The 27331-nt window shown below is 42.8% G+C and overlaps 1 protein-coding gene across 4 annotated transcripts in view; it reads left to right on the top strand.

Annotated features, from left to right (window-relative positions):
• kif16ba (kinesin family member 16Ba) overlaps positions 1-27331 on the top strand; it is a 140956-nt gene that overhangs the window by 39199 nt on the left and 74426 nt on the right. For all 4 annotated transcript variants that reach the window (XR_015758544.1, XM_087991676.1, XM_043696646.2 and 1 more), the window contains exons 13-16: positions 11529-11648; positions 13183-13234; positions 15265-15402; positions 22577-22659. Coding sequence is in view for 3 of the 4 variants with exons in the window: in XM_087991676.1 (XP_087847802.1) it covers positions 11529-11648; positions 13183-13234; positions 15265-15402; positions 22577-22659 (393 nt within the window). In the remaining variant the exon portion in view is untranslated. The remainder of the gene's footprint in view (positions 1-11528; positions 11649-13182; positions 13235-15264; positions 15403-22576; positions 22660-27331) is intronic.

Raw genomic sequence — 27331 nt, 5'->3', positions numbered from 1 at the left:
GTGTTACTGCACTAATCTCTATTGAATCCAAAACTGTCATCTTAATTGTACACTTGCATAGTTAAGACCTATTGAAATGCTTTCCCAAGTGCGGTTCTTCAACCATACAGTCCATACACCCTCTCCATCAGAACCTTCTTGCTGGAAAAATTGCACAAAGTATATTACTTTGGCCATTCCTAACTTTGTTTCTAACTGAGTCCCAATAGCCTTTCCATTCTCTGCATGCCAAACTGTCCCCCCACTGCAAACTTTTGTGCATTGCTGGAGTGGTTGAAAGTCACCAGAAGTAAATCCTTTCAGATTTATTTTCTGGTCAATGTAGTGCCTATGCATTATAGTCATTGTTATAATGCAGGGCAACCTGGCTGCTCCCACAAAGCAATGAGATTATTAAGGTGGTCATTTATTTTTCGTGATGTTGTTAGAGGGAAAAATATTAGCCATGAAATAGAACTTGCAAATTATTTTGAATTATGGTGTGGGATCTTTTACATCCACCTCAGAGGGTAAATGAAGCCTCAGTTTAAAGTCTCATTAAAAGATTGATACCTCCCACCAGTTGAACATTCCTTTGGTACTATAGTGCATTGTCAGCTTAGGTCATGTATGTGAGACTATTGAACTGGATGTGAATTCACTACCTTCTCATTCATATGTTAGATTTCACTGAGCCAAGACAAATGCAACATTTTTTGAGGGGAGGGATGGTGAGAAAACATTACAATGCAATTTACAGTACCCCCATTATCTACTGTGTTGCTAATTGAAATGGTAATTATTTGTCAAGAGAAAATTAAAACTAGTTGTTGAGTCAATGACTGCATATAAGATGTGCTTCATGGATTAATAGAAATTATGGCTTCGGATGTGAAATGTTTAACCTCAGGGTGCACACTGCTTGTTTCTGATATTTTCATTCAAGCTTTAATTTAATAAAACCCAAAGAACTGCAGATGCTGTAAATTGGAAACAAAACAGAAGTTGCTGGAAAGTCTCAGCAGGTCTGGCAGCGTCGGTGAAGAGAAATCAGAGTTAACATTTCTGGTCCAGTGACCCTTCCTCAGAATGGTTCTGAGCACCTAAAACGTTAACTCTGATTTCTCTTCACTGATACTGCCAGACCTGCTGAGCTCTTCCAGCAACTACTTCTGTTTTTGCATAAATTTGATAAATTGCTTCATTTATGAATTTTTGATTAGCTTAGAGAAAAATGTCTAGAGAATCTTGTATCAGTAGTTGTTAATCAGCTTTGTTTTATATAAAAGTAAAATACTGCAATACGGATACCTGAAATAAAGACAAAGGTTTCTGAAACTAGACAGTAGGTCTGGCAGCACCTGTTGGGAGAGAAACAAAGTTTAATATTTCAGATCGAGATGATCTTTCATCAGAATTTCTAAGTTTCCAAATAAAAGCCATCCAGCTTTTTTTATTTTTCCAGTTGTTATATTAAACTGACAAGGTAAAAACAATGACTGCAGATGCTGGAAACCAGATTCTGGATCAGTGGTGCTGGAAGAGCACAGCAGTTCAGGCAGCATCCGAGGAGCTTCAAAATGGACGTTTCGGGCAAAAGCCCTTCATCAGGAATAAAGGCAGTGAGCCTGAAGCTTGGAGAGATAAGCTAGAGGAGGGTGGGGGTGGGGAGAGAGCAGCACAGAGCACAACAGGCCAGTGGGGGAGGAGATGAAGGCGATAGGTCAGGGAGGAGAGGGTGGTGTGGATAGGTGGAAAAGGAGCTAGGCAGGTCGTTCAAGTCCGGACAAGACAAGGGACAGTGCTGAGCTGGAGGTTTGAAACTAGGATGAGATGGGGGAAGGGGAAATGAGGAAGCTGTTGAAATCCACATTGATGCCCTGGGGTTGAAGTGTTCCAAGGTGGAAGATGAGGCGTTCTTCCTCCAGGCGTCTGGTGGTGAGGGAGCTACGGGGAAGGAGGCCCAGGACCTCCATGTCCTCGGCAGAGTGGGAGGGGGAGTTGAAATGTTGTGCCACGGGGGGGTTTGGTTGATTGGTGCACGTGTCTCGGAGATGTTCCCTAAAGCGCTCTGCTAGGAGGCGCCCAGTCTCCCCAATGTAGAGGAGACCGCATCGGATACAATAAATGATATTAGTGGATGTGCAGGTAAAACTTTGATGGATGTGGAAGGCTCCTTTAGGGCCTTGGATAGAGGTGAAGGAGGAGGTGTGGGCGCAGGTTTTACAGTTCCTGCGGTGGCAGGGGAAAGTGCCAGAATGGGAGGGTGGGTCGTAGGGAGGCGTGGACCTGACCAGGTAGTCATGGAGGGAACGGTCTTTGCGGAAGGCGGAAAGGGGTGGGGAGGGAAATATATCCCTGGTGGTGGCGTCTTTTTGGAGGTGGCGGAAATGTCGGCAGATGATTTGGTTTATGCGAAGGTTTGTAGGGTGGAAGGTGAGCACCAGGGGCGTTCTGTCCTTGTTACGGTTGGAGGGGTGGGGTCAAGAGGGCGGAGGTGCGGGATGTAGACGAGATGCGTTGGAGGGCATCTTTAACCACGTGGGAAGGGAAATTACGGTCTCTAAAGAAGGAGGCCATCTGTTGTGTTCTATGGTGGAACTGGTCCTCCTGGGAGCAGACACGGCGGAGGCGGAGGAATTGGGAATACGGGATGGCATTTTTGCTTGAGATAGGGTGGGAAGAGGTGTAATCCAGGTAGCTGTGGGAGTCGGTGGGTTTGTAAAAAATGTCAGTGTCAAGTCGGTCGTCACTGATGGAGATGGAGAGGTCCAGGAAGGGGAGGGAGGTGTCAGAGATGGTCCAGGTAAATTTAAGGTCAGGGTGGAATGTGTTGGTGAAGTTGATGAATTGCTCAACCTCCTCGCGGGAGCACGAGGTGGCGCCAATGCAGTCATCAATGTAGCGGAGGAAGAGGTGGGGAGTGATGCCGGTGTAATTACGGAAGATCAACTGTTCTACGTAGCCAACAAAAAGACAGGCATAGCTGGGGCCCATACGTGTGCCCATGACTACCCCTTTGGTCTGGAGGAAGTGGAGGATTCAAAGGAGAAATTGTTAAGGGTGAGGACTAGTTCGGCCAAACGAATGAGAGTGTCGGTGGAAGGATACTGTTGGGGACGTCTGGAGAGGAAAAAACGGAGGGCTTGGAGGCCCTGGTCATGGCGGATGGAGGTGTAGAGGGATTGGATATCCATGGTGAAGATGAGGCGTTGGGGGCCGGGGAAACGGAAGTCTTGGAGGAGGTGGAGGGCGTGGGTGGTGTCTCGAACGTATGTGGGGAGTTCCTGGACTAGGGGGGATAGGACAGTGTCGAGGTAGGTAGAGATGAGTTCAGTGGGGCAGGAGCATGCTGAGACAATGGGTCGGCCAGGGTGGTCAGGCTTGTGGATCTTGGGAAGGAGGTAGAACCGGGCAGTGTGGGGTTCCCGGACTAGGAGGTTGGAAGCTGTGGATGGGAGATCTCCTGAGGTGATGAGGTTCTGTATGGTCTGGGAGATGATGGTTTGGTGAAGGGGGGTGGGGTCATGGTCGAGGGGGAGGAGGAGGAGGTGTCCTCGAGTTGGCGTTTGGCTTCAGCGGCGTGGAGGTCAGTACGCCAGACTACCACTGCGCCCCCTTTATCCGCTGGCTTAATGGTGAGGTTGGGATTAGAGCAGAGGGATTGGAGGGCTGCGCGTTGTGAGGGTGAGAGGTTGGAGTGGGGGAGGGGGGTCGACAGGTTGAGGTGGTTATTCCTTGCGGGTGAATGTTAAAGATCCCATGGCACCAAGAAGGAACAGCCAGCAACGTTCTCCTTGACGCTTTGGCCAGTGTTAATCCCTTAGTCTACTATGTGATGTTGATTGGCTGGCCTTTTTTATATTTCTATTGGAGAAAGTTGTGTGCAAATTGGCTACCTCCTTTTCCTATATCACAACAGTGCAATTTGATGAATTATAAAAAAACTTGCATAGAAACTTGGTTAGATCACAGAGTCCTGTGCACCATTTTGTTCCTTATATTACCAACATAGATATAGGGACAGTGGCGAGGATGCAAAAAAGATTTAAATTGATGATACCAAACTTAGATGTGAATGTGTTTGTGGGGATGGGCAGTCTAGTTTGCTTATTTCTAGAGAAGGCTGTGAGATACTGTGATTTTTAAAGATGCACACAATGTTTTGCTGGAGTAGACCATGCATGAGGTTTTTTGATTTCATTATTGTCACAGGTACAGTGAAAAGTTTTTTGTTTTGCGTGAGTACAGGCAGATCATACCATACAAAGCACAATGAGATAATAGAACAGAACTGGAAATGATCAATAGAACATAGTCAAGAAATCACCAGAAGAAGTTTACTTGAGAATGGTGATAGTGTGCAAATTGATAGCACAGGCAGTAATTGAGTCGAATATTATAGAACCATCTAAAGGATGATGATTAAAGGATGTTGGAAATGGGAAGCAAGCGGGTGAGCGTGGGGGTGGGGGGGGGGGGGCGTGTCTGATAGTTGGGGAAGGGTGATAGGAGAACTGTGAGAAATGTAAAATGTGGCAAGGATAAGTTGAGCCAAATGCTCTGTGTATTGTAGAATATACATAACAAGGATTTATGCAAATGCAAGAGATTTTATTTGTATTTCTAAAGGTCGACTCAATTTGAAAGGATATTGAAACGGTTATGGATCTCGGGCACAGTGAAACCAAAGGTTTTCAAAGGATGACAGAACAGAGCAATTTAGAGATCACATTCTAAAGTATAAAGGACTAATGGCCATTGAGCAATGGAAGCTGAGAGGTAGAGGCTGCATGTTGGGACAAATAGCTGAGTTAAGCTTGAATGAAATAAGCTTTGGAACTAAAAGTGAAGATAAGGATCTTGAAGTCCTCTCACCAGATATATTATAAAACAAATCAGATGAGCAACCTGCATTCTGAGGTTTAATAATCAATTGATGCTGATTTGGTGAGCATCAGATAAATTGATGGAGCCAGTGTTGTAGATGAAATGGTTTTTAATAAATAATTTTTGTAACTTGATGGAATCAGGATGGATGGTCAGTTTTATTGAGCAACCCTCCATGCAAAATAAGCATTTGATTCGAGTTCAGCTATTGGAGCTACAATCTTTTGGATGAGATGTTAAATTGAGGCCTCATTAGTCACCTTGGGTTGATGTAAAAGATTCCATATCATTAAGCTTGAAGAAGTGGGAAGCTCATTTTGGTGTCTTAACCAATATTTATCACTCAGTTAGCATAATTGGAACCATTTATGTAGTCATTATTCCATTGTTCTTTTTTGCTTGCATTTTGACTCTTACAAATAGAAAATACATTTCTAAAGTATTTGTAACAAAAATGAAATTGCTGGAGCAACTCAGTCAGTCTGGCAGCATCTGTGGAGAGAAAGCAGAGTTAATGTTTAGAGTCCAGTGACCTTTCAGAACCAGTTCTAAAGCTTCTTACTCATTGACATCACCACATCCTATCAGGAATAATGTGTATATAATAACTAAATTCTAAGTCTGTTCCACCAGTTGTTTCACTGTTTGTTTACAAATGGCTTTTTCCAATATAATCCATTCACTTTAACTTTTTGATTTTCCCACAGTGATGAAAATTCATCTGACTTGCCCTTTTCTTAGTTCATTTGTAACGCACTGCCTGTGTATTGAGATTGTGATTCAGAGCAAATGGTCCATTGCTTCCTCCTTCACCGTACTGGACTGAGCCCTTCCTTCCGGTTGACTCAGAAATTTATTGAATTTTCTTGCTTGTAGCTTTGGGAGGAGAGGGTATATGCTTTCATGTTAATGCAGCAGTTCCCAACTGATAACCTATTTAAGATAATAACATGAATTTATTCAGATTGCTCCAGACTACTTATAATGAAGAAAGGTTTGCCTAATAACTTGCGGGGGCAGCTTCTTTGCCACTGATCTTATTTTATAACAGGGTAAAGTTCATTTTATGTAGACGTCTGAGTGGGTGTCAATTATGTAGGTTAAAAACCACCACCTCCATTCCTTCAATTTGTTTCTTATTATGAACACCCACTCGTCCCATATTACCCCAAGGGCTGTTAATTAGTGAAACAGATGTGCATTGTGAATTTGTTTCAACTTCAAGAGAAAGGTTTGACCAGATAAGAGATGGATGTAAAACACTGCAAATGCTAGGAAACTGAAATTAAAGACAGTTGCTGGAAATAGTTATCTGGTCTAGCCGCAATCATGGAGAGGACCTGGTTTACATGTCAGGCTGGTAAACTTTTGTCAGAAATTCTGACACCAAATGAGACCTAGTTTCTAAAAATAAGTAAATATTTAATTTTGTGCATTCCATTATCCAGTGGTATACTTCACAAGATATGCTGATATTAGGAAAATGTCTGACATCTTGCAAAATTTTTATTGTGTTTACGGCAATTTTGTTTTAAATATGTGACCCCCTTCAAATATCTTTGTGGCTGACTTATGCAAGGCTAGCATGGGAATTCTCAGCTTGTTGTGGGGTTAAACATAAAGCTACCTAATGATTGCTAAATGCCACACATTTGATGTGTTTAAAAGTGTATCTGTTAAGAAATCTCACCATCCATTGATTTTTTTTTAAACAATGTTTTTAATTTGGGTGTTGAATTATTGGATATAAAACATCGTTAACCCTGGGAAAAAATTTAATCTTGTGTAAAAGCTTCTAGAAAAACATTTTGTATGAATATTTTGTTTGCAAATTACTGCAGTTAAAAGATCAGAAAATATATTAACCAGATTTAAGGTTTTTAGTATGTAATTTTCCTGTGTTACTTCAGTAACTTCTTTTACATTTGCCGATGGATTTTTAGATGCTACAGCTGCTTCTTAAAATCACTTACATTTTAAAGTATAATTGATACTGGTGTGGTTTTAAAATCGCAGCATCTGCTTTTATGCGGTGAGCTATTTACAGAAATGTTTGAGTTTTTCTCATCTAAACTTCAAACAGATTCTCTAATGGGTTCCTGTGATAAATGAGGGTGATATAGCCTAAAGCATTGGTAAAGGTAAAAGGCATGTAATGAAAATATGTTTTCCTAGGCTTTCGGTGCTATATCATTGATCTCATTTTCTTAATATGAAATGTTTTTTTTAAAAATCCCATTTGTAATGAGTGTTGAGATGCTGTAACCGTATCTGATAGCAGTCCATTAACAGGCGCAGAGAATATCATCAGTCATTGTGGTGGTTCATCAGCAGTTCACTAGTTTGAGATTTTTGTCCACTCCACTTTGGTGGGCGGCGCGGTGACACAGTGGTTAGCACTGCTGCCTCACAGCGCCAGAGACCCGGGTTCATTTCCTGCCTCAGGCGACTGACTGTGGAGTTTGCACATTCTCCCCGTGTCTGCGTGGGTTTTCTCCGGGTGCTCCGATTTCCTCCCACAGTCCAAAGATGTGCAGGTCAGGTGAATTGGCCATGCTAAATTGCCCGTAGTGTTAGGTGTAGGGGTATGGGTGGGTTGCACTTCGGCGGGTCGGTGTGGACTTGTTGGGCCGAAGGGCCTGTTTCCACACTGTAGGTAATCTAATCTGTAGGTAATCTAATCTACACTTATTTTGTAACATCTGTGAAAGTGGGATCATATTTTAAATCAGGCAGGCTTTTTTTAGTACAAGTAATACATGTCCTTCCTAAGCCAGTGGTTTTAGTCTTCAGTTTGTTTTTGTTTAAACTTGGTCTGAAATGTGCATGTGATCAAAAACCTACTTTTCAAACTACAGATTGGTCTCATACTTCCAATGAAACAATTATTGCTTTTTGTTTGATGCAGATTACCTGCCTACCACTGTTTTCATGATGAAGTAGAACTCCTATTTGTTTTGACATTTGCCAAGATGAGAAGACCCTGTGTATACCAGCATCTGACATACTTTAATTTCATCTCTTTCATTCATTCAGCTGTCTCATTTTATTTACTGAATTCACATTGATAGATGATTATATATGAATGTCTGGACAAAGTTTGATTGGTATGCTGCTTGAATACTGCAGGTGTTCAATGTTTGAAATACAGTTTAAAAAAAATGCCATGACCTTCATCTTGGAAATAAGGGGTACCAAGTTCAGACAGTTAAGGAAGAATTTTTTCTTTGGATTGTGTGTCTTTGGAACTCTTTGCTACAGTGAACCACAAAAGTGAAGTCCTTGTGTATATTTAAGGATAAGATAGATTCTTGATCAGTCAGGGAATAGAGAGTTATGGGGAAAGGGCAGGAAAATGGACATGAGGATCAGATCAGCTGTGATCCTATTGATTTGGAGTAGGCTTGAGGGCCTGAGCGACCCATACCTGTTCCTATGTCTTATGACTTTAAGGTATTACTCCCTATAAGCCCTAAAGCGGCTGTTAGTTGGGAAACAAGTAAACATCATGGAGATGTGTTAAAGTTGTAATGTTTGGTGAGTAATTGCAAGTCTGGACCTTCTTTTGAAACTGTGTTTTGGTTTCAGACTTCTTACTAGGCCAGTTGATGTACATAATATTGTCCCACTTAGTTTAAATCTTTGCTTAGTACTGTAATAAATTTGCTGGAGCTCATTGACAGCAGCATCATTATGAAGTCCACTCTGGCTTATATCTCCTCCTCCCTTCTGCTTTTGACCAAGTTCCCAGTGATTCTGCTTTCTTGTCCTCAAGATTTGCAGCTTGTCACCTACTGGCTCATTCTGGGTGAGAACTGCTTTTGAAAGAAGTTTCTGCAAGTGGTAGATGATCGCAGATCTCTGTTTTTACTTAGAGTTCTGTATTTCGTTCTGAACTGTTTTGCATAAAAGCAAATGTGACAAAGATGAAATGGATCCAGTAATCCTAAGTCTTGCACACAGAGACATAATATCTGCAACCAATTTTGAATGTTCGGTTAAAGATTTTGTTTTGAGGATAAAAGTAGTTGCTTTTAAAGAAAAAATTCAATTTGTAGATAGTATTCTTGTCTGTCAAATCCATGCATTGACATTTTTCCCTGCTTTTTAATACTGAAGTGATATTACTAAACAATATGTTGAGGAACCAACCAGGGAACAGACTATTTTGGATATAATATTATGCAATGAGAAATGATTAATTAATAAACCTGAGTTTGTTATGAGAAGAATCAGTTGGGAGGAACCAATGGTGTATTTGGATTTTCAGAAGACTTTTTGATAAAATCCCACATTTTATCCTAATAAAATTAAAGTGCATTGGTGGTAATGCACTCGAATGGATAGCTAGACTTCCTATGAGAAGACTAGGTCTTCATTTTCTAGAATTAAAGATCATCTCATAGAAACTTTAAACATTCTTAGTGATAGACAGGGTGGATATAGAAAAGGTGTTTCACCTGGTTGTGGAGTTTAGAGCTGGCGGCGAGAGTCTGATAATAAAAGGCAAGCCATCTAGGGCTCCGATGAGGAGGAACCTCATCACTGAGAGTAGTGAATCCGTGGCATTTTCTACCCCGGAGGATTGTGCAACCTCAGTTATTGAATCAGTCCAAGACAGCAAGAGATTGCTATTATTAATGACATCAAGGTATAGGGATGGCATGAGAATATGACATTGACCATCAATAATCTAGAATGGAAAAGCATATTTAAGGGGCTGAAAGGCCTACATCTGCCACTATGTTCATATGAAACTGTTAATGGAATTCTGTCCAAGTCTTCATTTACACTTGGATTACTGAATGCTTCTATAATTTTTAGACAATGTTTATGTTATTCAAATATTTATTTTGGAAAAAACCCAAATATTCAGATTCTCACATGCTGTATTGAGTTATAAAATGAAAACGTAACAGGAAATTTTTTAAATGATCCAATTTTAGTGAGCCAAATCTTGCATAAATGGGCCATCTCACATTGTGCACTCTTCGACTTCACCCTACATCCTGCAGCTCATGTGTAATTTGTGCTGTAGCTAGCTGTAAGTGCAAATTGATAACTGCAGAGAGATTCATTGACGCTGCATTAATGATTGTAAACATCCATACTGATAAGACAATGTTACTCCCCAGCCCTAACTTTTTTATGGAGAGTTTATTTGGCAACTAATGTACTAATCCAGCAAAATCTCAAAGGCTGCAGCTTTCTCTTTGTGCAAAGCAAATGTACTGTAAATCAAACAGCAACTGTTTACAATATAAATGACTTGGAGGAAGGAAGGGAATGTATTGTAGCCAAATTTGCAGACAAAAATGGTGGTAAGGCAAGTTGCAAGAGAGATACAAACAGTTTAGAGAGATATGAATAGTTTAAGTGAGGACAAGAAGTTGGCACATGGAATATAATGTGGGAAAATTACTCATTTTGAAAAAGAGAGCAAAATAAAAGGATATTATTTAAATAGAGAAAAATTGCAAAAGACTGCAACCCAAAAGAACTTGAATGCTTGTGCACATACATAGAAAACAAGCATATAGGGACAGCAGGTAATCAGGAACACTAATGGAATGTTGGTTCTTATTTCAGGGGATTTGCAACTGCAACTGTACCACTTACTGGTGAGATCACATCAGGTGTACTTTGATAATTTTGGTCTGCTTATTTAACGAAAGGTATTGTTGAAGGTCATTCAGAGAAGATTCATGAGGTGCAGAGGAGCTGTCTTATGAGCAATGACTAAACAGGTTGGGACTCTGCTGGATTGAGAGGTGACCTGATTGAAACACACAGGATTGTTAAGGGCCTTGACAGAGTAAATGCTGAGAGGATGTTTCCCCTTGTGGGAGAGTCTATGACTAGTGATAGATAAATTCTTGATCATAAGGGAAATAGAGGGTTATAGGGAAAACGCAAGAAAGTGGACATCAGGAATGTCAGCTCAGCCATAATCCTATTGAATGACTGAGCAGGCTCAGGCTGAACAGCCTATTCCTGTTCTTGTTTCTTATGGTCTTATAGTCCTATTCTGGAAATTCCCAATTCACTGTGTCCCATGATCCCTAACTTTGCTAATAATTGATAGTTTAATAGTGTGTCGTTAACCTAGATTTTTCCCCCAGTAAGATTTGTCCTAATATTTTTAATTTTGACATGTTCGCTTTAGTGTCGTCTTGTGATACTCTGGAAGCCGGCATGATCTTGAAACCCTGAGTTCTCATGTAGCCTTAAGCCTTCAAAGGCAGGTGCTGTTACAAGTATTCCCTTCATCAAAACTTAAATTGTATAACTCAGTTTCATTTATTGCCTTGTAACACTGTCGTATGTTTTAAATTGCTGATATGATAGTTTATTTTCCTGCTTGCTATGCTTTGCTTGTCATGTTCCATCTCAGTTAAGTTCTGATGTATTATTTTTTTTATGGATATGAAATTTGAAACCCAGCTGCATTTACTGAGGTAAATTTGACTGAGTAGCTGCAAATTTGACACAGGAGTGTCTCTTATCATTTTGTTGGTAATTGGATGTGACATGGTGTATACGTAACAGGTCTTGTTATTAATGAAGTATTTTTTGATTTGTCCTCTTATTAACATATATGCACTCTTTGTTTTACAACTTTTCTAGGTTCTAGCATTTAGTCTTCTTTTTTATTTTAGGAAGAAACCTTAGCCCTTCGAAAAGAAGGAATTGGTGTGGTTTTGGATTCAGAGTTACCTCATTTGATTGGTATTGATGATGACTTACTTAGTACTGGAATTATTTTGTATCATCTTAAGGTAAGAATGTTTTGTGTCATCTAGGCAGTGTTATTTTGATCAAATTGAAAGGTCAAACCTGACCTTTTAAAAGTACAAACTATTTTGCTGCGCTGTAAGTTAAAATGTAGCAGGAAGCATAACTTCTCGGATTAGCTAGGTATGACAGATGATCTTGTGTTCAAAGTCCAAGAGCAAATGTATTTTTTAACCAGAATGAGGATTTGCTCAAAAAACATTAAGTACAGGAAAGTATCAGAAACTCCTTGCGGCGAAATAAATAAACATGAGTTTTATTGATTGGAAATACAAATACCAAAACAGTTTTATGTAATAACACTCAATGATGAAATAGGGTTTTTTCTGCTAACATTCTGAATGTGCCAGTGAAGAACTAGACATCTTTGGTGCATTTGTTTTTAAAAAGCAATGTATAGTACATGTAATTTTTAAAATACTATGCATTATCCATGGCAATGCTCTGACCTGATAGAGGTGTACATGGTATTGAGAGGCATAGATCGAGTGGATAGCCAGAGACTTTTTCCCATGGTGGAAATGCATATCACAATTACAATTTTAAGGTAATTGGAGGAAGGTTTAGGGGAAATGTCAAAGATAGGTTCTTTATGGAGAGAGTGAAGCATGCGTGGAATGCACTGCCAGCGGTGGTAGTGGAGTCAGATACACTGGGGACATTTAAGCGGCTCTTGGATAAGCACATGGAAGACAGTATAATGAAGGGTATGTAGTTTAGTCTGATCTTAGAGTATAGTCAAAAAGTGAGGCGCTGGAAAAGCACAGTAGGTCAGGCAGCATCCAAGGAGCAGAAGAGTCGACGTCTCAGCTTCCTGAAGGGCTTATGCCTGAAATATCAACTGTCCTGCTCCTCGGATTATACCTGACCTGCTGTGCTTTTCCAGTGCTTTTCGATTCTGATCTCCAGCATCGACAGTCCTCACTTTCTCTTGATCTTAGAGTAGGATAAAAGGCCGGCGCATCATCGAGGGCTGAAGGGCCTGTACTGTGCTGTATTGTTCTATGTTCAGTCAGAGCCTTCCTGCATGGCCTGAGTTTAAACAGCTAACTAAGATGGATAATTAACAGTTCCTACCCCATCTATGTGTCAACTGTAGTCCATTCAGTCAACCTCCTTTACTCGTACCAGACAAATTGTTTCTTTTCTAAGTTTGGTTTCTTGTGCTCTAGTCTAGACGAGTGTAAGATAAAGACTTCAACTTTTGTGTCCCCTTTTAGCAATGTTTTAGTTTTGTTTCATGAGTGTTTGTTTGAGAAACAAATAGAGACAATAAAAACCTCAACAAAATGAGTTTCGGGTTAGATCAGTTTGACCTGTTTTAACTGTGAATCTAAGTAACTACATTTATTGTAACTCCATAATGTATCATTATTAGTTCTGTATTCCATACTTGAAGGTTTTGATTATATAGGTTCTAAAACATAGAATGATCAGATGTTTTACTAAGGTTTATGAACTTGATCATTCTGTTGATTTATTTTTTCTTTTAGCTGTAACTGACCTTTCTTTTAATAGGAGGGCAAGACCTACGTTGGACGAGAAGATGCCACTACAGAGCAAGACATTGGTTAGTTCATCTATTTCCCTTAACGCCTAGCATTCCAACATCTCAGGAAATTTTTGTTACCTTTGCACTTTTAGCTTTTCCAGTGCTCTTCAGACCAGCCTCAATTCTTCCAATTTACATCAGATGAGTGAATCAGAAGCACTACTGCCCAAGTCCTAACTTGTGCCATATAGATGCAACTATCACCTGAGATCACCAACCTACGGTCTAGCAGAAGCTCAATATTAAAATTATTCTTGTTTGCAAATTTCTCTGTAACATTTGTCCTTATTCTTACCTCAACACTCCCTACCTTTGTAACATCCTCCAACTCTGCCACCTAAGATCTCTTGCTTTCGCTCCAATTTTGCTTTTTTGTACATCTCCTATTTTAATAGCTTCAGTGTTGTTAGCCATGCCTTTGATTGTCTGGATCATCACTCTTGAATGCAATGCAATTTGTAAAACACTTTTCATCTCCATTAATCTCTCCAGAATCCCAGGCTAATGCTCGGCGCGGGGGTGGGGGGGGTTTGGGGTTGGCGGTTCGAATCCCAACATGGCAGTCAGTGGAATTCCAATTCGATGGAAAAGATTTAGGATATTGTTTGCTAATGTCCTGGCATCTTTACTTGGTCTTGTGTGACTACAGTGCCACAGCAACATGGTTGACTTGCAACTGTCCTCGTAGAAAATCAGGGATAGGTGATAAGTACTGGCCAGTGATGCCCACCTCCCATAAGTGAATTTTTTAAAAAGGCCATTTGGCACCTCAAGTCTGCTCCTCCATTCAGTACGATTCTGGCAGATATGTGTGTTTTGCATTTCTTATTCTAATCTATTCAGATAGCCTTTGATTTCCCTGCCCATCAAAAATCTAACTGCCTGTGCTTTAATATTCAATGACCCTGCCTCCACCAACCTGAGGGAGAGTGTTCCAAAGTCTGTCAACCTTTTGAGACAGGAAAAATATCCTATGATCTCGCTCCTAAAAGATTAATCCTAATTTGAAATCTCGCTCTGCATTGTCAACAAGGCAACGTAATTTCCACATCCCACATAGTCCAGGATCTTTTGTAATTCAATCAAGTCACCCCTCACTGTTCTAACTTCCAGTGAAAGCAAGTCCTATCTGTTCAACCTTTTCCTCATTCAGGTATCAATCTAGCTAATCACCTCTAACATATTTCAATTAGTCCTTCAGACAGAAGACCAAAGCTGCATACAGTATTTGAGGTGTGGTCTCACCACTGTCCTGTATAATTAGCATAAAATCCTTACTTTTATGTTCAGTTCTTTTGTAATAAAGTATACTATTCCAATAGCTTTCTTAATTACTTGCTATACCTGAACACTACCTATTTTGTGACTCCTAGACAAGAGCACCTCCATCCCTGAGCTATTGAAATTCTGTATTTCTCTAACTTGGTTCTTGTGATTCTGCCATAACTTCACCATTGGCAATTGTGTCTTTAGCTACTTTTTACCAGTCCATACTCTGGATGTCTCGGCATAAATTACAGTTTATTTTTACCTATTTCTTTTGCTCCAAGACCCTTTTTTACAACCAATCTATTGAACTAACCTTTAGTAATTCCTAACCTTACTCTTTTGGTTTGCTATTCACGTTTTCCAGTGGGACATTTTACTTCATTAAAAGTGCAGTATGAATACCAATCGTTGGTAGGAATATTTCATTTACATTTTGTTTGTTTTGAATCTCTCATGCATGTTAGATGTTTTTCTCCTGGGATGTTTTGAAAGACTTATTCCTTCACTGTTTATCCTTGTTACAACACACTACGATATCAATAGATTTGTTTTTCCAAATTTATATTGTAAACTTGGGACTAATTCTGTCTAAGTTTGATTGATTTATGGCCATTTCATTGTTGATCCTACGACTTGTCCTTGCATAAAATTAATGTACTATTCAGAGTAAACCGAGTGTCTTGGACCACTGGAGTATTTACTCTGAAAATGATGAGAACTATCTGTTGAAGCAAAAGTTAGTGAGACATAGTCTTTGTATTTACCATTTTGTCTTGCAGTTCTCCATGGTCTTGACCTCGAAAGTGAACACTGTATCTTTGAAAACCTCAATAACAAAGTAACTGTAATACCACTGAATGGCGCACAGTGCTCAGTCAATGGAAATCACATTGAAGAAGCTACTCAGCTAAACCAAGGTAATCTGATTTGAAGAAAGTTAAAAATCACACAACATCAGGTTATAGTCCAACAGGTTTAATTGGAAGCACTAGCTTTCGGAGTGCTGCTCCTTTATTAGTTGGTTGGACTATAACCTGGTATTGTGTGATTTTTTAACGTTGTACACCCCAGTCCAACACCGGCATCTCCAAATCATGATTTGAAGAAGTATGGTTTCTTAATAATTACTTCACACAAGACATTAATCAATGATGAGGGCGTCACTGGCAAGGCCAACATTTGTTGTCCACATCTGTTTGTTGCCTAATTACCCTTGAACTGTCTGGCTTGCTAGGCCTATTTGAGAGTGCATTTAGGGATTAACCACATTACTGTGTGCCTGGGCAGTATGTAGGCCAGAAAGGGTAAGAACAGCAAATTTCATTCTCTGAATTAGATGGTTTTTACAACGATCAATGATTGTAATGATCACGATCACCGATGTATAGCTATTATATTTGAGATTCATCAATTGAATTTAAATTCCACCAGCTGCTGCAGCGCAGTTTGAACTCTTTTGCTCAGAGCATTTTCTTGGGCTTGATTACTTGATTGTATTTTGTGGATTACTACAACACCACCATCTCTTCCTGATCTAGGCAGCAACCTGCAAGCCAGAGAAAATCATGAAAACATGGTTTAATGCTCTGGCCCAAACACGCCTTCAGTTATACATCTTAAGGGTAAGGGTTCTAAGTCAAGAGCTGAAAGTTAGGTGGATTTGCCATGGTAACTTGCCCTGTAGTGACGAGGGATGTGCAGGCCGGTGGATTAGCCATGGTAAAGGCAGGGTGGTGGAGTTGGTCTAGGTGGGATGCTCTTCAGAGGGTTGGTGCAGAACTCAATGGGCTGAATGGCCTTGAGCTGCATTGTAAGGATTCTATGAAAGTACTTTTGGGACGAGTCACTGTGGCTATTGTCTAATGTCACTGGGCTGAATTTGAGCAAAGGATAGAAAAATGGAAGCTTATTAAATGAGAACAGCAGCAAACGACATGGAAAAGAAGATTCCTTCAGCATTGCATCAACTAAATTATGAGAAATGGATTAAAATGAGATCGTAAAAGTTTAAATTTTAAGATGACAATGCAAAGTTCTCCTACATACAGAAAGGTCAGTTGAATTCAGGATTGTTGAGGAAAATTGCCAGAATCACTTAAGGATGATGTTGGGCCATAATAAGGGGGAGAGCAAAGTTAATGACCTTTCTTCTTATTAATTGTCTTGTGGCATACTCTAGTTCAAAGTTATTACATCATACATTTTTTCTTTTCCTGTATTTGATGCAATAGTTATGGAAACAACAAGCCCGAATGAATCATACTGTACAGAAGAGATCCTTTCGCTCATTGAGTCTGTTCTGCCAAAAGTACTGTGTTACGGTAGTTGACAGTTCATCCAAGTACTTTTTGAAGGTTATGAGGTTTCCTGCCTCATCTATCCTCTCAGTCATTGCATTCCGGGTAACAATCACCCTCTGGGTGAAAATGTTTTTCCTCAAAACCTCCTTTCACTTCAAAATGTTATCCTCTCATTGTTTATCTTTTTGACTAAGGAGTACAGCTGCTTTCTATCCACCCTGTCTGACCCTCATAATCTTTATGCACTTACATTTGGTGTCCCCCCGCCGCAGCCTTCTCTTCTCTAAAGAAAACAACCCAAGCTTATCCAGCTTTTTATCATAGCTGAAATATCCCAGCAACATCCTGGTGAATCTGCTTTGCATCCCCTCCAGTGCAGTCACATCCTTCTCACAGTGTGGTGACCAAAACTGTACACAGTACTAGCTGTGGTGCAACCAAAGTTCTGAACAGCTCCAACGTAACCTACAAGCAAATTACTGCAGATGCTGGAATCTGTACTGAAAACAAACAATGCTGTAAATCCCAGCAATCAGGCAGCATCCATGGAGAGAGAGCAAGCTAATGTTTCAATACTAATGACTTCATCAGAACACTACATGTAGTGTTTATTTTGTACATGCATTGTACCAGCTTTATGTAGCATTGTAGTCGGGGCCCTTGCAATTACATTATGTCAATATTAGAGCAGAATTATGATTAAAAATCTTTTTCTCTGTTGAAGGCATTACCATCTTTTCTCTATGAAGGATGCGCTGCTGCATCTGGTCAAATTTACATGGTAGGAACCTTTTACAGCATTTTGGACTTAATCAGCATTGAATTCCGCAATTTCATATGTAAGCTCTATCCTCAGTTTGCTTTCTTTTTGTTGCAAGTGGTGTTTTCCACTATCAGTCAGTGGTAGCTCTTGGCACATCTTTTTGTTTGTTTGATTCTTATTTTGCCCCATCTGCATTCATTTAGCCTGGAGGATGAACTGTCTCCTGTCTTCAAACCTGCCACAGACCTTCCTTTTAGATTAGATTAGATTACTTACAGTGTGGAAACCAGCTTTTCGGCCCAACAAGTCCACACCGACCCGCTGAAGCGCAACCCACCCAGACCCATACCCCTACATTTACCCCTTCACCTGACACTATGGACAATTTAGCATGGCCAGTTCACCTAACCTGCATATTGTTTGGATTGTGGGAGGAAACCAGAACACCCGGAGGAAACCCACGCAGACACGGGGAGAATGTGCAAACTCCACACACACGGTCGCCTGAGGCGGGAATTGAACCTGGATCTCTGGCGCTGTGAGGCAGCAGTTCTCCTATCCTCATCTCTCCCTGGTTCAGAATCTATTTTATGTCTGAATTCTTGGCTTGAGCATTAACTCTTGGTTCTTTGTCTAGCCAGATGTTGCTCAAGTTAACTGTGCCACGATGGCTCAATGGTTAGCACTGCTATCTCACAGTGGTAAAAACAGTGACTGCAGATGCTGGAAACCAGAGTCTAGATTAGAGTGGTGCTGGAAAAGCACAGCAGTTCAGGCAGCATCCGAGGCGCAGTAAAATCGACGTTTCGGGCAAAAGCCCTTCATCAGGAATACAGGTAGAGAGCCTCAAGGGTCAGGCTTCAGCCATTCAGACTCTCTGCCTGTATTCCCGATGAAGGGCTTTTGCCCGAAACGTCGATTTTACCGCTCCTCGGATGCTGCCTGAACTGCTGTGCTTTTCTAGCATCTCTCTAATCTAGACTCTGCTATCTCACAGTGCCAAACACCCAGGTTTGATACCACCCTTGGGCAACTGCCTGTGTGGAGTTTGCATGTCCTCCCCATGTCTACATGGGTTTCCTCCAGGTGCTCTGGTTTCCTCCTACAGTCCAAAGATGTGCAGGTTAAGTGGATTGACCAAGTTAAGTTACCCATAGTATCCAGGGATGTGCAGACTAAGTGGATTAGCCATGGGAAATTCAGGTTACAGGGATAGGGTGGGTCTGGGTATGGCCAGTTTCCACACTGTGGGGATTCTGTGATAACTTGGGAGATTTTCTTTCTCTGGCACTTTCAGATTTCCAGCATCTGCAATATTCTGCTTTTCTATACCAAATATACATTGGTTTCTGTGAACACTGATCTATCTATCTCTTACACAATCGTGAAGTGCTCCAATTTGGTTCTTTCTACTGTAATCCTGAAGAAAACTCATCTGGACCTTGCACATTCCTGCGTTCCCAAGGTTCCCTTTCAGGTTCCCAGACCAATCAGTCCGGCTGCATAGTCTCTGTTTATTCAGCTAACTAAGATAGGCAGTTAACAGTTCCTGCTGCAGCATGCCTTTGGTCCATTCAATCATGCTGTCCAAAATTATGCTTGTGTTCTAAGTTGGTTTCTGGAGTTCTAGTCCTGATCAAAGCTTTCTGTCTTGCATTTATGTCTTGCTCCTATTGAGCAATGTTAAAGTTTTCTATTATTTCTTCCAAGGAGTTGACATTATACCCAGATCTTTTTGCTGGATAAGTGCACTGTTTCATAATTGTGGAGGCGATTGTGAATTTTACTTTTCTCTACCCTTCAGATCCCATGCAAAAGAACTCTTGTCTGTGACATTAGCCACTATGGCGGCAGTGATGCATATCAGTGCCACACTCTTGCAGTCCATTCAGAGCTTCCACTGTGGTATTCTTTAGGGAACCGGATAAAATCAACTTTCTAATCAGTTTGTATGGCGGCCTGTGACCCTTTTGCTGACCATGACTGTTGCAGGTCTGCGTCTGATTACCATCTGCATGGCCTCTCTGAAAGTTCCTGTAGTTTCGCTTTGCCAGCTGTAATGCTCAAGTTTTCATATAATGCTCCGATCTCCTATTCTTGGAGAGATGTTGAACAGTGAAGTTGATAGCAGATGGAAGTACGGAGATCCTTTACCCTGTGTGCTGCTATTACCTTTTCTGACTAGGGCATCCTTTGTATGCTGAGTGATACCATTGCAGCTTGTGTGGTTGCACACTATTATTCAATCTTGGAATGAGAGTGTCACTGGTCAGGCCACATACTGCCCGTCCCTGATGGCTCTGGAGAAGATGGTGATGAGTTGCTGCATTGAATTTCTGCAATGCTTGGGGTGTAAGGATACTCAGCAGACTGTTAGGAAGGGACTTAACAGGATTTTGGCCCACCCTCTGACAGTGAAGGGATGGAAACATCTTTCCAGATCAGGATGGTGTGAGACTTCGGAGCAAATTTGTACATGGTGGAGTTCCATAATGTCTACCATCTTGTCTTTCTAGTGGTAGAGGTTGCGAGTTTGAAAGTTTTTCGAAGGAGCTTTGATGAATTGCTGCGTGAGTAGATGGTGGACTCTGCAGCCACATTGCTTTGGTGATGAAGGGAATGAATGTTGAAGATGGTTCAAAGGGGTGCCAATAAAATGGGATGCTTTGACCTGGATGTAGCCAAATTTCAACTGTTATTGTAGGTGAATCTATTAGACGAGTGGACAGCATTTCATCATGCATTTCTCTTGTGCCTATAGGTGGTGGACAGGCATTGGAGAGATAAGAAAATGAATTACTCACTGCATAATTCCTAGTCTCTTGCTACATTTTAACATGGAACATGTTATGCAACTGACTAACATCAAAAATTAAAGTCCATTCAGCCAGAGCTAATGCAAAAAGGGTGTGTCGTTGATGGCTTTCAGAGGAGGGAGTGGATGGGATCACACTCTTGGGCTGTGAGGGGCAACTTGAACATTTTGAGATAGGAGTACCTCGGTGCTAACGGTGAGTAGTAAAATCAGTGAAGGTGTTTCGCAATTGGTGCTGTCAGCAGTCAAATTGATTGAAACAAAATTGGAATCACTTCCAAAAACTGAAGATATAAAGTAAAAATTGTGGGGAACAGGAGCATTGAATAGGATGGCCTTGATGTTTCTGGTATTTTACCAGTAGTGGGGTAGGTATCAGGAGGCTTGCCCATCCTCGGACAATCAAGTTACTGGCCGCTGAAGGGCAACAGAGGGCCCCAGAGCCAATAATCATAATTTATACCCACAACTCACCAACATGTGTGCCTCATAATAATGCTGTACAAATCCTTCAGCAGAGTCTAACCAAAGCTGCCCTGATTCAGCTTTGAATCCAGTCTCCATATTGCTCCTTGTAGTATCCTGTCTCCAGTGCCTGTGATAGCCACCACTCACCATCTGATTGGCCAGATGTTGTTAGAGGCAGTGCCAACCTGTGAAAGTATATGTAATCCAGAGCCAGTTACTGATGGTAGAGGCAGCAACTTTCTTTCCATCACATGGCTGACCAGGAATTTCTCCTGCTCTTATCACCCATATCCTGTTTGGTTGCATTAGCAATGTATCAAATCCTGGAGAGTCTTTCTATTGTTAGTTTGAAATTAAAATGAATGTTTCACTTTTGGTCCTAAAGTTTTATCATCATCTCGAAATTCAATCAAAGAGCAAACCAGTCAAACACCAGTATTTCAAATGAATAATGTTACAGCAAAGCACAGTAACCATCTTTTTAAAAATAGTTTTAATTGACTGGACTATTTGTCAGTATGGCGAAGGTTATCCTTCGTGTTCTTTTTAAGTTGGCTCTGCAGGATACATGTTAACCTTATTTAAATTCATGCTGTGAATAGTTCTGAACATGCTGACATAGATTGAATACATTTCAACCACATGAAATGAATTCTTTTGACAAAGTCAGTGGATCTTTGTTGAATTTTAGTGTCATATTGAGTGGAGTGAAAGTTAACCCAGAAAATTTGAATGTTTTGCTTCTTCTCCAAGAATCTTTAGATTCCCTTGTGATCTCATAAGGCTGGTCTAATCCAGAGGATTGACAATATGCATTGCGATATCTCGAGAACAGATTGTCTCCTTAAATAGTACACTTAATAGAGTTTACAGGATTTCTGTACAACATTTGCATGGCCCAATTGCATTGACACAATCCTAATATTTGGCAACTTAATTGGCAAAGTTGTGATGAAAATGGAAAGCTACAATTACTTTTAGAAAGGGTGCTATAGTATACAGCAGCTTTAAATACTGAGAAGGGAAGCTGCTTTTAACAGTGTTATGAAACACTTTCAACTCAATCAATGTTTTGAAAGTGCCTGTGTAATTAATAGGACTGTTTTGACAAAAGATCGGAAAATAACTTATCAAAATATTTTTCAACAGTTTTGCTGTCTCTAATCCTATTGCTGACAGAAGGATTTAGGATTACTTCCTAGCTCTTTTTTAAAAAAAACTGTATTTTGCAATTACAGGTTCATCTCCATCCATTTGAGCATATTTTGATATCTTTTGGTTATGTAAAACATGAACTGCATGCGATTGAGTACCATGTACTTGTGTTCCAAATCCCGCTTTCAGTATTCTTTCCTCTCAAATCTGTTCCTCCTTCAAGCAAGAATGCACAGTTGGCATTATATTGCAGGCTGTCCATCATTTTAAGTATCAATATTCCAGCCACCAAATAATGTTGATTTTGAATTGTTGACATTTGCCAGCAAATAAATCTTTTTTGTGTTTGGGATACTTACTTCATCTGAAAACTGTTGGTTACCCTTTACACAACTTGAGGAAGAGGACAGATGCTATTATTTTGTGTTTAAAAATAAAACACATTTGGTTTTGTTAATTTTGTGATGTCCATGGTCAGTTAGTAAAACTACACTTAACTCAGCTATGTTCACCAACAGAATTTCTGTTCAAAGTATTTGGTAAATGCTGGGAAACAAAAGAATTGAACTTCTGTCTCCCCTCTTTTAAAGGAGCTGTCATACTCCTGGGGAGAACCAACATGTTCAGGTTTAATCATCCTAAGGAAGCTGCTAAACTCAGGGAAAAAAGGAAGGTATGTTGTGTGGTTTGGACCTTAAACTTTTACATAAATTGAAAAAATACAAGTTCAGTGAGTCAATGACACGGTCCTATTTTTATTTTTAATTTGACTTTGTCGTCTAAGTCACTATGCAGTTATACTGTCTAAATCTTATTCTTTGGTAGGTAATAGAAGTTTAAGCTTAAGTCATATTTGTTAAGTTTTATTATGACAGATGATCTTAACTGAGCCATCAGGAGGTATATAGGAAAGGTAATGTTTTGGTTGGGAATGCTAGATGTTGCTTTGACAAGCATGCTCAGGACATGTTAATTAATGAGGTTAGAATTCAATATGATGCCTATTGTAAGCAGTGATGATGTATTTTTAAATATATGCTTTAATTGAGAGAACTTCAGCTGGGATAACTTGTTTTAAAATTTATTCCTTTATGGAATGTGGCTATCACAAGGCCAGTGTTCCCATTCGGAGAAGAGTCAACCTCGTATGTAGAATGGGCAGACTTGTTGAAGAGCCTAGACTAGAGTGGTGCTGGAAAAGCACAGCAGGTCAGGCAGCATCCAAGGAGCAGGAAAATCGACATTTTTCAGGCAAAAGCCCTCCATCAGGAATAGAGACAGGGTGGAGAGATAAATGAGAGAGGGATGGGGGTGGGGAGAAAGTAGCATAGAGTACAATAGGTGAATGGGGGTGGGGATGGAGGTGATAGGTCAGAGAGGAGGGTGGAGTGGATAGATGTTGAAACTTTATTGCTGGAACAGCACAGCAGGTCAGGCAGCATCCAGGGAACAGGAGATTCGACGTTTCGGGCACAGGCCCTTCTTCAGGAATCTCCTGTTCCCTGGATGCTGCCTGACCTGCTGTGCTGTTCCAGCAATAAAGTTTCAACTTTGATCTCCAGCATCTGCAGACCTCACTTTCTCCTCGAAGATTTCAACCTACTGCGAATCCTCTTACAAGGATGCCTTCCTTGAAGAAGCTCTCTGCCTCTCTCTACAAAGATTTCAGTGAGTCCCTCTCTCACTGCACACCCCAGGTCATCTCCTCTGCACAGAAGCTCTTCAGCCACATTCTGAAGCAGACTCGTTACCACAGCCATATCTCCTTTCTCAGCACCTGCCTACGGAACCGACTGATCCCCCATGGACTCTAGATCACCTTCCGACCAACACAATTTGGACCCAACCAGGACTACCAGTACCTGCAACAAATCCGCAGCCTCCAGCAACGGACCTCCCTCCGGATCCTCCACTCCCCGCTTGCAGCCATGCGCCGGTACCTACACTCCCTGCAGCTCGACCTACCCCAGCTCAGGACAACTCTCTCACAGACCTGTAAAGGACCTCTACTGTTCTTCATTTACAGAAGAATCCATAGACTGAACAAACAGTTCTTTCTAGCCATATCGGAAATTAAAGGCAGTAAGTACCAAAAACTTTCATGCACTTACCCCCAAACTCCGGATTCCTCAACCGTTCCAGAAACTTCCATCGGCCTCCGAAACCAGTCCGGCGCCATTACACACGCGGCCGCGACAGCGCCCGCGGTAATAGCCGCCGACGCCGCCGACGATGACGTCACTTCCGCCCCCACCGACCTCGCAACCTTCATGATCGCGGCCCAAACAACCGCCTCCGGGATCGCTGCACAGACAACCTGCTCTGCGATCGTCATGAAGACAATCGCCAACAGATTGGCGACCTCCGCGGCTATGGGGAAGAACTCTGTCTCCGTGGTCGCCGCAGCTACTTCCGCCCCCAGTGACGTCAGCAACCTACATTTGGACCACATCGCCGCATGTGTCTCCGCCTCCCCGCCGCGTTCCGTCACCACGCCTAACCCCGCCCCCCCCGCCACGTTCCGTCACCACGCCTAACCCCGCCCCCCCGCTGTGTTCCGTCACCGCGCCTAACTCCGCCCCCACGTCGCGTTCCGCCACCACGCCTAACTCCGCCCCCCGGCCGAGTTCCGTCACCGCGCCCAACCCCGCCCCCCCGCCGGTCTCCATCACCATGTCCAACTCCGCCCCCAAGCCGACCTCTGTCCCCGCCCCCAGGCCTAACCCCGCCCCCACATCCAGCTCCAGTCCCACACCAGGTCCTAGCTCCCCGCCCTGCCGTGTGTTCACCATCCCTCCAGACTTGCCCCTCTCTGAGGATGAAAGATCAGTCCTCAGCAGAGGTCTCACCTTCGTTCCCACACATTCTCGGGTCAATGAATTCAATACACGGAGTGACATCGAACAATTCTTCCGCCGCCTTCGCCTCCGTGCCTTCTTCTTCAATCAAGACTCTCGCCCACCCTCTGACGACCCCTTCTCCCACCTCCAACACACCCCGTCCACCTGGACACCCCGTGCTGGCCTCCTACCTGCCCTCGACCTCTTCATAGCAAACTGCCGCTGCGATATTAACCGCTACCTGAACTCCCACACCCCTCCCACCCACTCCAACCTCTCATCCTCGGAACGCGCAGCCCTCCACTCCCTCCGTTCCAACCCCAACCTCACCATCAAACCAGCTGACAAGGGAGGCGCAGTAGTAGTTTGGCGCACTGACCTTTACACCGCTGAGGCCAAACGCCAGCTCGCAGATACCTCCTCCTACCGTCCCCTTGACCATGACCCCACCCCCCACCACCAAACCATCATCTCCCAGACCATCCATAACCTCATCACCTCAGGGGACCTCCCATCCATCGCCTCCAACCTCATAGTCCCACAACCCCGCACCGCCCGTTTCTACCTCCTGCCCAAAATCCACAAACCTGACTGCCCCGGACGACCCATCGTCTCAGCCTGCTCCTGCCCAACCGAACTCATCTCGGCATACCTCGACACGGTCCTGTCCCCATTAGTCCAAGAACTCCCCACCTACATTCGTGACACCACCCACGCCCTCCACCTCCTCCAGGATTTCCGCTTCCCCGGTCCCCAACGCTTCATCTTCACCATGGACATCCAGTCCCTGTACACCTCCATCCCCCATCACGAAGGACTCAAAGCACTCCGCTTCTTCCTTTCCCGCCGTACCACTCAGTACCCTTCCACCGACACCCTCCTTCGACTGACCGAACTGGTCCTCACCCACTTTCTCCAAACAAAAGGAGTAGCCATGGGCACCTGCATGGGCCCCAGCTATGCCTGCCTCTTCGTAGGGTATGTGGAACAATCCATCTTCCGCAACTACACTGGCCCCACCCCCCATCTTTTCCTTCGCTACATAGATGACTGTATCGGCGCTACCTCGTGCTCCCACGAGGAGGTTGAACAGTTCATCCACTACACTAACACCTTCCACCCCGACCTCAAATTCACCTGGACAGTCTCGGACTCCTCCCTCCCCTTCCTAGACCTTTCTGTTTCTATCTCAGGCGACCGAATCAACACGGACATCTACTACAAACCAACCGACTCCCACAGCTACCTGGACTACACCTCCTCCCATCCTGCCCCCTGTAAAAACGCCATCCCATTCTCCCAATTCCTTCGTCTCCGCCGCATCTGCTCCCAGGAGGACCAGTTCAAAATACGTACAACACAGATGGCCTCCTTCTTCAAGGACCGCAATTTCCCCCCCGACGTGGTCGACGGTCATTCCTGAAGAAGGGCCTGTGCCCGAAACGTCGAATCTCCTGTTCCCTGGATGCTGCCTGACCTGCTGTGCTGTTCCAGCAATAAAGTTTCAACTTTGATCTCCAGCATCTGCAGACCTCACTTTCTCCTCGGAGTGGATAGATGGAAAGGCAGGTAGGAGAAAGTGAGGACTGCAGATGCTGGAGACCAGAGTTGAAAAATGTGGTGCTGGAAAAACACAGCAGGACAGGCAGCATCCGAGGAGCAGGAGAATCGATGTTTCGGGCATAAGCCCTTCTTCAGGAATGATAGGCAGGTAGGACAGGTCATGGGGTCGGTGCTGAGCTGGAAGGTTGGAACTGGGGTGAGGTGGGGGAAGGAGAAATGAAGAAACTGGAAGTCCACATTGATGCCCTGGGGTTGAAGTGTTCCGAGGTGGAAGATGAGGCATTCTTCCTCCAGGCGTCAGGTGGTGAGGGAGCGGCGGTGGAGGAGGCCTAGAACCTGCATGTCCTCGGCAGAGTGGGAGGGGGAGTTGAAATATTGGGCCACCCTACCACCTGCAAAAATGCCATCCCGTATTCCTAATTCCTCCGCTTCCGCCATATCTGCTCTCAGGAGGACCAGTTCCAGATGGCCTCCTTCTTTAGAGACCGCAATTTCCCTTCCCATGTGCTTAAAGATGCTCTCCAACGCATCTAGTCAACATTCCGCCCTCAGACCCCACCCCTCCAATCGTAACAAGGACAGAACCCCCCTGGTGCTCACCTTCCATCCTACCAACCTTCGCATAAACCAAATCATTCGCTGACATTTCCGCCACCTCCAAATGGACCCCACCACCAGGGATATATTTCCCTCCCCACCCCTTTCTGCCTTCCGCAAAGACCGTTCGCTCCGTGACTACCTCGTTAAGTCCTTGCGCCCCCAACAACCCACCCATCCTTCCTGCCACCGCCGGACTTGTAAAACCTGCGCCCACACCTCCTCCCTCATCTCTATCCAAGGCCCCAAAGGAGCCTTCCATGTCCATCAAAGTTTTACCTGCACATCCACCAATATTATTTATTATATCCGTTGCTCCCGATGCAGTCTCCTCTACATTGGAGC

This window comes from Chiloscyllium plagiosum, unplaced genomic scaffold (assembly GCF_037043375.1).
Source record: "Chiloscyllium plagiosum isolate Xiang-an unplaced genomic scaffold, Cpla_swu_hap1 HiC_scaffold_10, whole genome shotgun sequence".
NCBI classification, from domain to species: Eukaryota; Metazoa; Chordata; class Chondrichthyes; order Orectolobiformes; family Hemiscylliidae; genus Chiloscyllium; species Chiloscyllium plagiosum.
This window is presented reverse-complemented; position numbering and strand designations above follow the sequence as displayed.